General features: G+C 40.4%; 1 protein-coding gene across 2 annotated transcripts in view; it reads right to left on the bottom strand.

Annotated features, from left to right (window-relative positions):
* PGGT1B (protein geranylgeranyltransferase type I subunit beta) overlaps window positions 1-13834 on the bottom strand; it is a 54334-nt gene that overhangs the window by 26165 nt on the left and 14335 nt on the right. The window contains exons 3-5 of one of the 2 annotated variants that reach the window (XM_020780033.3): window positions 13749-13816; window positions 9270-9421; window positions 2050-2182 (exon numbers count right to left, since the gene is read on the bottom strand). In XM_020780033.3, coding sequence (XP_020635692.3) covers window positions 2050-2182; window positions 9270-9421; window positions 13749-13816 — 353 coding nt within the window. The remainder of the gene's footprint in view (window positions 1-2049; window positions 2183-9269; window positions 9422-13748; window positions 13817-13834) is intronic. The other variant, XM_020780034.3, reaches the window with a different exon arrangement.

Below are 13834 nucleotides of genomic sequence, written 5' to 3'. Positions count from 1 at the left end.
TATTTTTCCTAACAACAAAAAACAACAAAGTAACTATAATTGGAATGGAGCTCCAGCAAATTCTAAAACTCTGGTATAAATCTGACATTAATACCACCAGGAATGGCTCTGTGAATACTGTATATAATACTGTGTAAACTTTGGAAGCGAATTGCCCCCAGTTCAGAAATCTGCTTAGACATACTGAGTTGTATGCTGAGCCACACAATTCAGTACATCAACTTGAAACACACATATGAACACAGAGAAAGAGGAGGAAGAGATCCTGTGGCACCTTAAAGACTAACTGCTATATTTTAATGTACGTTTTTGTGGAACAAGTCCACTTCTTCAGACATAAGAGAATACAGAGACTACATGGCAAAACATTCATGCAAGGCTCTAAGATAAAAAGGGACAGTGGTGTTTGGTTACATTTCAAACTAAGTCATGTTCTAAGATCCCTGTTTGGTATTTAGTTCTTTTGAAGCTAAGTTCTGTAAACAGAAATAATTATTAAAGGAAACAACAAAAGTGTGCTAATGTACAGTATGCAACAGATAATCTCTATGGTGATTTTTGAAAATTGAAGGCTCACTTATACTGGAGGATTAAGCCCCACTGAACTCCGTACCGTGTTTCCCCAAAAGTAAAATAGAGACTTATACAGTGGGGTCTTGACTTGAGAACTTAATCCGTATTGGAAGGCGGTTCTCAAGTCAAAAAGTCTGTAAATCAAGTCTCCATTGACCTACAGTGCATTGAAAACCGATTAATCCCGTAACAGGCCGTTTTTGTTCCATTTTGGTTTTTTTCTGGTCTGTAAGTCAAATCTCAGTCTGCAGGTCAAACCTAAATTTTGCGGCCAGAGAAGTCTGTAACTCAAAAAGTCTGTAAGTCAAGCCGTCTGTAAGTCAAGGGTCCAATGTATTAATGTTTGCTCTAAAAAACACAACTAGGGCTTATTTTCAGGGGATGTTTTATTTTACAGTCATGTCATCTTCTGGTTGCTGCACAATAGTGAAGGGCACGGTTTCACTTAACTGTGGCTTATTTTTGGAGTAGGGCTTATATTACAAGCATCCTGAAAAATCATACTAGGGCTTACTTTCAGGTTAGGTCTTATTTTCGGGGAAACAGGGTAGATCTTAGTTCTGTGATAAACAGACACAATACAGTGGTGCCTCGCTTAGTGATGTTAATCCATGCAGCAAAAATCACTGCTATGCGATTTCATCGCTAAGCGATTTTAAAAAGTCCATAGAAATGCATCAAAACACATTAAATGCGTTCCTATGGGCTTAAAAACTCACCTTATGCGAAAATCCTCCATAGGGGCGGCCATTTTCGGTGCCTCTAAAGCAAGGCAAAACAGCGGGCAGACATTTTGTTTACCCGCAGCCATTTTGGAACAGCCGATCAGCTGTGCGAAAATGGGGACTTTGGGATGATTGCGGGGAAGCGATCATCGCAAAGTGAATTTTCCCCATAGGGGCCATCGCAAGGCGACCGCTCTTGTGATGGCAAAAAGTCCATCGCAAAGTGATTTCGTCGTAAAACGGAGCAATCGCTATGAGAGGCACCACTGTATTATATTGTAAGAATCTAACAGCAGAATCTTATGTATGTCTACGCAGAAGAAAGTGGGGCTAACTACCTGGAAACAGTATACATACTGCAACCTAACTTGCCAAATATATCAGAAACAAGCAGAAAATTAATGTACTGACTACATCAGCACTGTACCCATGTAAGAACAGGCAACAGTTGAGACTACCTTGCCCAATGCCATAAAATTGTATTAGTTCTGCTAAGGAAAACAAAGGTGCCACCATAAAAGTACAAATGGTAAACATCCTTTTGTACATAATAATCTAATGATATGGACCTCTGCTATATATTATTATTCTGCAATAAGTGGTGTGATGGGATGCAGTAATACTAGCAAAGAAATCGCTTTAATTTCCAATAAACACAAGGCTACATACCATTTGCTCATGCACAGAAATGAAAAGTCCAACCAAATGCAGATAACAGGGTAATTTTCATAAGATGACGGGCAACTCTTACCATGCTTCGTCGAATATAGTCTATGGCTTTCTTTGTGTCCATCCCTGACCAGTCATTCAGCATGTAGCATATGCAAGCAGCACAATATATAAATCTCATGTCATTTTCACTTCCTTCAAGGACTGCACAAAAACTGAAACAAATATTGAAGTTATGCAACAGTTATTCTACTATTAAATTGAATCTCAAATTATTTATTTTACTGTTCAGGAAAAAAGAATGCTTCAAGCAATTATTTCTACAGGTAAACTATTTGTTTCAAGGCAGAGATGTACCTGGTGATTGCTTGTACAAAGCCAGCACAAGTATGCTACTCTTTGTTGAGGGACAGCTTAAGTCCACCAGAATGTTCACTACTTTGAGAGGTTTATGTGCTTACCTCACAGACAGGATCTCTGCATCCAAATCACCTGAGTTACCAAAGGTAACCTGAAGTTCCTTCATCCATTCCCAATTTTAACGCCCACCTTGGCAACACACCTTTTTAACTCTTATGTACAAGGAGATCAAAAACAAAACAAGCTTTCCCAAGGGTGAGCTGTGAAATATTTGCTGATCCCACTATCAGAATTCCAATGTATTGAAGATTAACAGTAGTATTAGGGTCAGGATTGGAGACACAACTCTATGTATACTTCTACTATTTCCTCCTGTTCCTGAATGGAAGCAATGTACTGATAACTAGAGTATGTCATTTCTACTATGCATCATGGCTTAGTGAAAAATGACATGGACCATTTTTGTCCCAATACGTTACACCAACTGATGTGAAAGAAGTATGCCAGTGTCAAAGAAAAGGGAAAAAATCCTTCTTGTTGTGAGGATTTCTCTTCCCCCTCCCCAATCTATTTTTTTAAAAAAAGGCAAGAGGAGGAAAGGAAATGATTGTACCTGGCAAGTGGCTGAAACATGGAGACAAAATTTAGGACTGCTCACACAAGACAATGTACCATTGTCTACTAGACCTACAATGTAGAAATGCAGCACCTGACGGTCTAGTTCTGTATCAATTTTGTAATATCCCTTCTTGCACGTAAAGGTTAAAGAAAACAGAGCATAAGCAGAAAAGAAGATGCACACTGGCTACATCTCCCTCAAAAATGGCAATAGGATAGTCTATTTTGGTCCTCTAAGTAAGACAAAGTCAATATTGACAGAAATTTGTAAGAGCACCATGGCAGTATTTATTACAATACACAGTTCTTAATTATCCCTTTGGTGTTCTACACACTAAATGCAGGCAAATGAAATAGATGCTTATACAACTAATGAACACCTGAGTGGTTTTATTAATATTTAATAAAAGGTTTATTGTATATATCCTTCAAGCTACTTTTGTATCATATTACTAAAGATGAGTTATTTTAACAATTCACATCAGAATTTCTTTTCCACCCATTTCACCTAGAAAGCAAGAGCTTGCCCAACTTTTAAAACTTATACATAAGTGGCGAACATCAACATTTTCTGTTTGCTTATCAGGAAGTATGTAAAAAAACTGAATGTCCTAAGTATCCAATATGTGTCTTAGGGTTCACAACATTAGAAATTAAATTTTGCTTCAGTTTTACAGTAGTGGTTTCAGATACTAATGGTGGCCCTCAGCAACAACTTGGCTAGTAAATTTTTAGGCACACTACACTCCCACTCCTGTTATGCAATCTGGACATTCTAGGACAATCTTTTCTACACTCTCAGCTTTTATCATCCTGTGTCTCAAGCCACTCTCTCGATACCCATCAGTTTTTATGCCTCTGCCATCTACTCACCTCTTGAGGGTATACTATTTTTTTTCTGCCTCCTCTTCTGCAACAAACTTCACTCCCACCCATTTCAATTTCTCTCTTCTTAAAAACTGACAAAAAACCCTCTTTCTAATAATGCTTCATTGCCACAAGCACAAAGAAGTGTCAAAGTCTGCGTCAAACATTGGAGGAGTGAGTACATTGACTTTTTTAGTCCAAACCACAGGCTGGTGCTCACGTTTTAATATAAAAGCTTTCTATATAATCTTCCTACCCAAGGACTGAACACACTTTCCCCTTTTCTCACTAGGCACACACACATGCCCTAGCAAGCTCCAGTAGATTAATACAGCAGTAGTCCAAGAGGAGCACACTTGAATCTGAACACAGTATTATTCTATGACCAATAATACAGTAGGAAACTTTAAAGCACCTTAGAAGTTATGGCTTTATACACTGTTTTTCTTCTGCATGTTTTTGAAGAAGGAAGTGCTTATCAGTCAAACTGTGCTATCTACCAACATATCAGAATGGATTAATATTAGCACACTTTTTTACAAAATCCGATTTTTAAAAAATTTATCAAATTTCAATTGATTGTAAAGAAATAAATATGAAATTTCTCTCTTGACCCTAGTTAAAAACAGTTAAAACTAAAGTTCAGCACAGGCATACTAGCTAACCTTATACTTAATTTACATAAAAAACAGCCAATGTCTCTCACACACACTGAATTACATACAACAAACAACTGAAAATGTAAGTCTAAGTTTTTTATCTCATGAAAATGACTATAATTTGTACAGCATTGAACAGCTGCCAGTGTCTGCTTCAAGTTCTCAGCTTCTAGATTCGGTTTCTCAGCAGATGAAAGTTATATGGTATGCAAAGTTATATGGTATGCAAGCTAAGAGACTGTGTTCATGTGGGTGGAGCTGGGCCAGACAAGGCAGACGAGTGAGTTACAGGAAAGAAGGAAATATAGGAAAGAAGGACCCCACATCTTGCCATTGGGGGAAAAGGGTTGTCACAAGCACTAAACAGACACCAGCTGTGAATATTTAAAATATTTGTTTTAGAAAAATAAAAGAAGTAATTTTCACTACACTCTTTGCCCATTCTTTACTTTCCAATGGCAGGCTACCTTCAATAATTAACTCTTTATTGTGGATTACAAAAGAGAATAGATGGGATTCTATTTTTCTTTCTTCTTGATTTTATTTATTTTGTTGAGCATGGTTGGGGGAGGAGTTGGAAAAGTAGTTTTTGCGGGTTTATTATTTTAATTTTCCTGCTGCTCCTGAAACTTCGTGGCAAGGCTGGAAGAGACAAGGAGTTTCTCTTCCCAAAGTCTGGAAAGGTGCCCAGAACTCTGAACTAGCTGACTTTTGTCTCTTTTTTTTTCTTTGCCAAATCTAGACGTAAATAGCTCCCTTGAAGCGGAGTAATATCTACTATACTTATTATATTCAGGATATATTCTCCCTGTTTGGAGGTGCTAAAGGAAAGTTTCCCCTCTTCATTAACAACATTGACTCTTTGTCTGATTCAGTGTATAACTGGGCAATCCCTATTTGTTGGTTGCTGGATCTCTGTTTGTTGGTTGCTCTCATATCCTTCTATATTTCCTTATCTCTAATGTACCAGATTATTTAAGTCTATATAAGAAGGGAGAGAAAAAAAAAGCAGGTATCAGTGGGGAAAGGAAGTCCGGCACCAGAAACTATACCACTGAGATTGGTGCAAGAAATTCAGTCTTCTTTATTAACGAAATAGTATTTTGAGAAGCTCATGAGCACCATGCTCAGCCAACAGACAGCCCATTTTGACAGAAAGTTTGATGAAATTAAGTCTGATATTTCAGCCCTGAAAATTAAAGTGTCTGACCTCTCCAAACAACAGGAGGACAAGAATTTACAATTGGGGCAAATGAAAGAGGATATGACACAGCAAAATCAAGGAATACAGAAGACAGCGAGACTAGCAAAGAAAATGGAGAAAAAAGTAATAGAACTCCAGAAGGACTTAGGAAAAGTTGAAACCAGATGAAACCAAAGTGAAACACCAATGACTGAAATCCAGATGGAGGATGCATGGCATATTCTGAGAATACAGAATGTACCAGAAACTCGAAATGAAGACCTCTTAGAAGATACAACTGATTTACTGTCAGACTGGGAGAAGGATGCAAGAAGGATGAAATTAAGTGGAATATAGATGTAACCAAAAGAACACTCTCGGAATTTATTTTAAAAAATCATCTCCCAAGAGAGGTACAAATTAGATTAATCAAAACCACATATAGAGACAAAATTCTGAAAGCAACATAAGATAAGCAATATATAAGAGAAAGAAGGAACATGAAGACATTGAAACATATCCCTTGGGAAATAAGAAATAAAAGGAAAATGTATGAGAATGGATAGACTATCAGCTACATAATCAATAATTAGAATAACAATATATTTGTCTGAATTTGATTTTTCCCTCTTGCTCACTGTTTATACTTCTTTCTGATACAGTATGTGGAACGATTACTAGAAGAGAATGTACAGAATTACAGTGGTGCCTCGCTTAACGATTATCTCGTTAAATGACGAATCTGCTTGACGATGAGGTTTTTGCGATTGCTTTTGCGAGTGCAAAACGATGTTTCAATGGGCGATTTTCATTTGACGATGATCGGTTCCCTGCTTTGGGAACTGATTCTTCGCATTACGACGATCTAAAAACAGCTGATTGCCGGGTTTCAAAATGGCTGCCCGCTGTGCAAAATGGCTCCTCGCTGTGATTAGGACGGATTTTTTGCTTAACAGGCACCAGAAAATGGCCGCCCTATGGAGGATCTTCGCTTGACGATTAGGTATTTAACCCACTGGAGCACATTGAGCGGTTTTCAATGGGTTTCAATGGTTCCCCCCGCTTGACGATTTAGCTCTACAACAATTTCGCTGGAACAGATTAACGTCGTCAAGCGAGGCACCACTGTACTATGAAAAATATTGATCTGTAATGTATCCATTCAAATCCACCCTCTCCAAGGATACCCCATCCCAGCTGCCCCTTACCTTACCCTACTTTTATAAGATTTTTTTTAAAAAAATAATTAAATAATTAACTCTTCGAAGAGCTAATTTTAAAAAAAATGAAGGGTGTCTAATAGGGACTGAGAAACATTTTGCAGAGATAATGAGGACTATACCCTGCAAACCTCAGAACAGACACATGGAAATTCTGCATTTATAATTTCTCCCTGAATGTCCAGTATCTATTTTCTAGAGAATATGGGCACTTACATGCTACTAGGTATGGGAAATTAAAAATAGATATGTTGAAATAATTGTTTTTTCCAGCTATACCCAAACTGCAAAAGATTCACTTCCCTCATCCCAAAACGTTGGCACTGTGATAGAGAGAATAATGCTAATTAAAGAGAACAATCAAATGAGGATGGAATGGAATTGAAAAGGGAATTTTAAAAAATCGGAGTCACATCTATGGGTGGATAGGAAACAATAGTAAGGGCTCTAGAGTAGATGATAATACAGTGGAGTCTCAACTTACGTGCGGCTCCACTTACAAACCTTTCGACCTACGGACTTCTCCGGACGCAAAGTTTCACTTCAGAGAATCAACCTACGACCTGCCTCCCCCCCCTTCCAGTCCATAGGTCACTGATCTGCCTTCGGATGCCTTCCAGGGCTTCTCTGCCGCCATGGGAGGCATCTTGGAGGTCCCCCCCACCGCTGATAATGCCTCCGAAGCACTATCGGTGGGTGGGGGGACCTCCTAGATGCCTCCAATGGTGGCAGAGAAACCCTGGAAGGCATCTGGAGGTCCCCCGCCGCCACTGCCGGGAGCCAAGCCAAGCCGGGTGATCCCGGCCATGCTCAGACTCCCAGGAGTCTGAGCATGGCCAGGATTGCCCGGTGCGGCGTGGCTTCCAGCAGCGGCGGGGGACCTCCGGTGTCTTCCAGGGCTTCTGTGTCGCCATGGTAGGCATCTCGGAGGTCCCCCCCACTGCCAATAGTGCCTCCGAAGCACTATCGGCAGTGAGGGGGGACCTCCGAGAAGCCTCCCATGACTGTGGGGAAGGCCTCCGGAGGTTCCTCCCCCTGCTGACAAAGGCTTTCCCAGGGTGGACCAGGCCTACCAGGGGAGGGCTTCCCCCGGAAGGCCCAGTCTACTGCCTGGGAAAGCCTAGGGAATAGACCGGGCCTACTGGGAGAAGCCTCCCCCTGGTAGGCCCGGTCTACCAGGCTTTCCCGGGCAGTAGACCGGGCCTACCGGGGGAAGCCTTCCCCTGGTAGGCCCAGTCCACCCTGGGAGAGCCTGTGTTGACGGAGGAGCTCTGAGAGGCCTCTGGCAGCAGCACCAAAGCTCTCTGAGTCCTCTGGCAGTGGCGATGGTGCTCCGAGAGGCCTCTGGCAGCAGCGCCGAAGCCCTCGGAGTCCTCCGGCAGCGGCGATGGCGGTGGCGGGGACCCCTAGAAGGCTTTGAAAAGGTTAATTTTTTACAAAATTATTTTAATTTTTGTGGGGGGGGGGGAGTTTCTTGGGCCGGAACGGATTAAATGGTTTTCAATGCATTCCTATGGGAAATGCATTTTCGACCTACGGAATTTTCGACACCGTTCCAATAGGTCAAGGGTCCACTGTAACAACACACATGCCTGAGACACTAAGAAATGTCAGACTTCAGTACAGGCAAATATGTATCAAGTTGCTCTGACAGAGAACTAAAATCATCCAGCAAGTTATACAATACCTCTCCCCACAACTCAGGTTTATAAGAACCTTAATCTCCTCAACGTTTTTATCTTTAACTTCTCTAAAAGTAGTTTTTGTTAGCCTCCAGCCTCTCAAGTAGCTGACTTGCAAAGACTGAATTTTGAACCCCTCAATCAATTACAGTGGACCCTTGACTTACAGACGGCTTGACTTACAGACTTTTTGAGTTACAGACTTCTCTGGCCGCAAAATTTAGGTTTGACTTGCAGACTGAGATTTGACTTACAGACCAGAAAAAAACCAAAATGGAACAAAAACGGCCTGTTACGGGATTAATCGGTTTTCAATGCACTGTAGGTCAATGGAGACTTGACTTACAGACTTTTTGACTTGAGAACCACCTTCCAATACGGATTAAGTTCTCAAGTCAAGACCCCACTGTATATCACTCAAAGATGAAGTGCAGCCCTTTCTTCCTATCCCCAATGAAATGGGAAAGAGGCTTAAGAATGACCATTCTACTCACTGGCACCTCCCCATCTCAGTTTGTCTACCCTGGAGGAAAGACAAAACACACAAGCAAGAGGAAGATCTTTCCTTTTTGCTTATATGTTCACATCTCATCTTCCTCCAAGCTGGATACAGCCTGGCCAATGTGTACTTTAAAGTACTGTACATTATGTGTTTTGATCCAGTTTTTCCTTCTAAAAATATTTAAAGCCTTGCAACACAGAATTCACTGTACCTCCCGTCTTCCAGCTGGAGAGCTCTGAGTCCTGCCAAGCATGCTTCTTTATTTACTCGGCTCAAGTCATCGCCAAGAATAACTAAGCAGCAGAGGCCTGTGTAAGTCATTGCTATGTGTCCACTATCATAGGGATGAGAAACACCAGGAGCCTGAAACACAAGATAATTCAAATTTTAGTTTGTTAAAAAATTATATGATTTTATGCTCATAATAAATTAAGCATATATTTTAGAGGAAATTTAAGGTCATTTCCTGAACCCTCATTATTCAGAAGGAAACCATCCAAGGACTAGGGCTATATATAAATGCCCACCCTCTTTGTGACCCACAACTGTGCAAGCAATAGTATCCAGCTATTTTAAGATCAGGCATAGTTCTAACACCAAAAGTACTTTGCATGGATTTCTAAAACTGATGGTTTAGTGCAGTTCTAGATGACAAATTTCAATCACTGCAACTATCGATAGATGTACAGTGGTGCCCCGTATAGCGAGGTTAATCCGTTCCGGATTAACCTTCGCTATACGAAAACATCGCTGTGCGGGGCAGGAAAACCTATTGGAACGCATTAAACTTAGTTTAATGCGTTCCAATAAGTGTGTAAACTTCCCCCCTCCAGCGATGTTTTCGCTCCGGCGGCCATTTTGGAGCCGCCGATCAGCTGATCGGCGGCTCCAAAATGGCCGCCAGAGCCCCAATCGTCGCAAAGCGAGTGCGGCGATTGGGGCTGATCCATATAGCGATCCCCAAAAAGGGATCGCTATACGGGTTTTTCGTTAAACGGTGCACTCGTTAAGCGAGGCACCACTGTATAATGATAAATTTCAGTTGAGAATACTGAACAACTCACTCAGACCACTTCTTAATGAAAAATAACAAAATATTTGAGAAATGAAGTAGAAATTCTCATGAGCTAATCTGCTTGAAAGCCAGCACTCCAGATAAGAGGGTGTCACCCTAGCACCATTCTCTGGGATTTATATTAAAGATTCTAGGTCACACAGCTGGGCTAGTGGCTACATCTAGGATAGACTTAAGTGCAAACATCAATATGATACAAGTCAGATTTCTTATGTGGAATTTTTCCTTTATAAACCTACCCAGCCTTTTTAAAGAAGTACTTTGTATCTCAAATAACAATAAAGAATGTGAGCATGTGCTGGAGCCTCTGCCCATCATATTCTTTTATTACAAGGACATCTATTTTTGTGCCTTCCTCACAAGAACTGACAATGGCAAACAGAAATGCTTGGAATAGCATCTCTGTCCATCCAGTCAGCATGCCAGCAGACAAGCGCACAGATGCCTCTTAACAGGCACTATTACAATGGGGAATACACGGCACCTGAAAAAGTATTTTATAATCCTTGAAAAAGTGAAGAAAATGGCAACCAAAATTATGAGGGAGGTCAAGAAACTCCCTTTGTCAAAAGGTTACAATAGATGGGGCAGTTTAACTTTGAAACAGGCAGAAGAAGCAAACAAAATTATATACAATGTGGGAAAGTTCTTCTCATTTCTTGTAATACCTGAACTCAGGACTACCTAGTGAAGGAGAATGGTAAGAATGAAGTACTGTACATAAATAAACTGGAGAATTTGTCATCACAACATGTAGTGAAAGCTTCCAACAAGGACAGTTTTCAAAGGGGACTAGACAACGTGATTGAATAAAGGCTATCAATGACTGCTAGTCATGACACTTGCACATGACACTTCCCAGTGGAAGGCATTTCTTTAAATAACAGTTGCTTGGAAACATGAGTAGAACACTGCAGATGGCACTCAATCAAGAGAATGTAGGCTTTTCATGGGCATTTGGTGGGCCAATGTGAAGACACAATGTTGGACTAGAAAAGTCTTTCATTTGATCCTGCCGGACTCTTCTTGTTAATGTCAAGACAAGAAATCGGGCCTTCTCGGCGGTGGCTCCTCGCCTCTGGAATAACCTACCCCTTGATATTCGTGCGGCTCCCTCGCTGGGTATTTTAAAAAATCAACTAAAAACACTGATGTTTCGGCAGGCCTTCCCCTCAGCCAATCACTAATTTCCGATTTCTCCTCTCTTTCCTCTTCCTAGTCTCTCTCCCATCTGGCCCAAAGATTTTTCCTTTATATAAACTGTTTTTAATTATATTGTTATATTTTGTTGTAAGCCGCCTAGAGTGGTCTTAATAGACTAGATAGGCGGGAAATAAAATAAAATAAAATAAATAAATAAATGTCAAGAAGGAATCTTATGCTCTGGAACCTCCACTTGTGACGTCTCCCACAATGCCATCAAACAACCAAGTTTAACCACAACTACATCATCAACCCATCTACAAAATACGTGCAGAACTACACAATTTGTTTCATCAAAGGGACATGATAAAAATTATATACCAATCAAGTGGAACCTGATTTAGTATATTACATTCAAATATATAGCTCCCAATACAGTGGTGCCTCACATAGCGAGGGTTAATCTGTTCCGGATTAACCCTCGCTATGGGAAACATCGCTCAACGGAACAAAAAAAACCCATTGAAACGCATTAAACTTGGTTTAATGCGTTCCAATGGGCCCCAAAACTCACCATTGAGCGAAGCTCCTCCATAGGGGCGGCCATTTTCACGCCCTCGGTAAGCGAGGGCACGGCGCGAAAAGTTCCGGCGGCCAGTTTGGAACCGCCGATCAGCTGTTTCGCGCGGCTTCGCTATGCGAAAATCGTTAAGCAAACAGCAGTTCGCTTAACGATCATCGCACAGCGAAAAAACCCCATAGGGGCCATCGCTGAGCGAATGCTCCAGAGATGGCCCGGACCCCCTCGCTATGTGAATTCATCGCTCAATGGAGCGATCGCTAAGCGAGGCACCACTGTATTGAAGTGAAGCATGAATCCACATCTGTTGAAGCAAAAGTAACCAAACTTTTTGTCTAACACCAAGATGCAAAGAGAATGACCACACCTGGTATGCATTTTAAAGAGAGTTGGCTTTAATTCAGTTAATGCCAACTGAATTAAAACCATCATCATTATATTTGGCTTGTATATGCTCAGAAACTTCATCATTCCAATACAACAGTCAAATAAAACTTACACATAGCAGCAAGCATTCCTGCTCAGTATCTGGCTTTTATTTCCACAGACCCTGAAGAAAGTCTTACAAATTCACACGATGAATGGAGGTTGCATAGCTTTACTGCTTAGCTGATTCTATGCAAAGTGTGTGTCAAAGAACAGGGTTCACCATGTTCATGTCAGTTTGCAACTCCTATGTCTCAAGAGTTTACACAATGTCAAAACCACTGCTTAGTGTGAAGTGGTGGAAGAAATCCCTATCTAATTTGCAAATGATACAACCTGGGAGTTACCTAACCAATAAGAGAATAAAATGAAAATGACTGTAGTAGAATTAAAAACTAGTTTAAAAACTGGCAAAATGAAACCCAGTGGAGAGAAATGCAAATCCCTGCATTTAGGAGAAAATACATATAATTAAATTCATAAGTACTTAAAGAAGCTTGGTAATACATGAGAAAATAATCTTCAATTTGTAGTAAATTATAAGGTAAAAATCAATCAATGTGATGTGACTTTAAAAAAGATCAATGTAATTTTAGGCTCTAATCACAGAACCATGGTTTCCAAATCACAAACTGTAATAATGACAGTATTCTTCAAGCACCCAAGCAGTTACCTCACAGAAGACTCATTCTCTACTATTTCAGAGGACAGGACTAGCTCTAATAGGAATTCAGTAATATGAAGGCAGATTTTATTTACTGAATATTTACTGAAACCTTTTGATGGTAACATGTGTTTGACAAGAGAACCACTCATATGGGCTCTGAATCACAGTTCCAGGGCCTCCTTTCCCTCTTGGAGGTCTTCAAGCAGAGGTTAGACTTCATCTGTTGGGGATATTCTAACTTCCAGACTTCCTGAGAAGTCTGTTGGATTACAAAGCTACTGAATACTACTCCAATTCTATGAGCAAGCCTTAGGTCATGCACTCATTTCTCCAAAATATTTCAAATAGTTACCTCAAAAATATAGTTGCCTTGGATGTAATAGTGAACAATGTTCCAAAATTATTGTTTTAGATTTCCATTTTGCAATCCACTTTGAACGGGCTTTGTCTTGAAAGACAATTCAGAAAAAATTAAACATTTTAAAGCAAGCAAAGTACTTTATCCTTGCCCTGCACACCTGGATCAATCCTTGTTCATATGACACGCGTAACTTAAATATAAGAAATAAACTATACTGTGCTGCAAAGTAGGAAGTAACTTGCACAAAACTTAAAAAGAGACAGCATATCATGACACGTTCATGCAGTGCTCAACTGTTTTGGAATTTCATGTGACTCCTACTATAGTTTAGTGTGTGTGGGGGGGGTAATCACCTGCTCCCACCATTCCCAGTTTCTTTTTTCATTGGTTAATTTTTTTAATGAGAATAGACTGTTTCTTCATACAGGAATCACTAACCTTGGATGGATTGAACGGCATTCCTAGATATGAAGAACCACGGAATCCACACCGATGCATGTTTGATCCTTGGGAAGGGGAAAAAA

The sequence above is a fragment of the Pogona vitticeps genome, chromosome 2, assembly GCF_051106095.1.
Source record: "Pogona vitticeps strain Pit_001003342236 chromosome 2, PviZW2.1, whole genome shotgun sequence".
Taxonomy (NCBI): Eukaryota; Metazoa; Chordata; class Lepidosauria; order Squamata; family Agamidae; genus Pogona; species Pogona vitticeps.
Note: the sequence above shows the minus strand (reverse complement) of the source record. Positions and strands in the feature narration are given on the sequence as shown.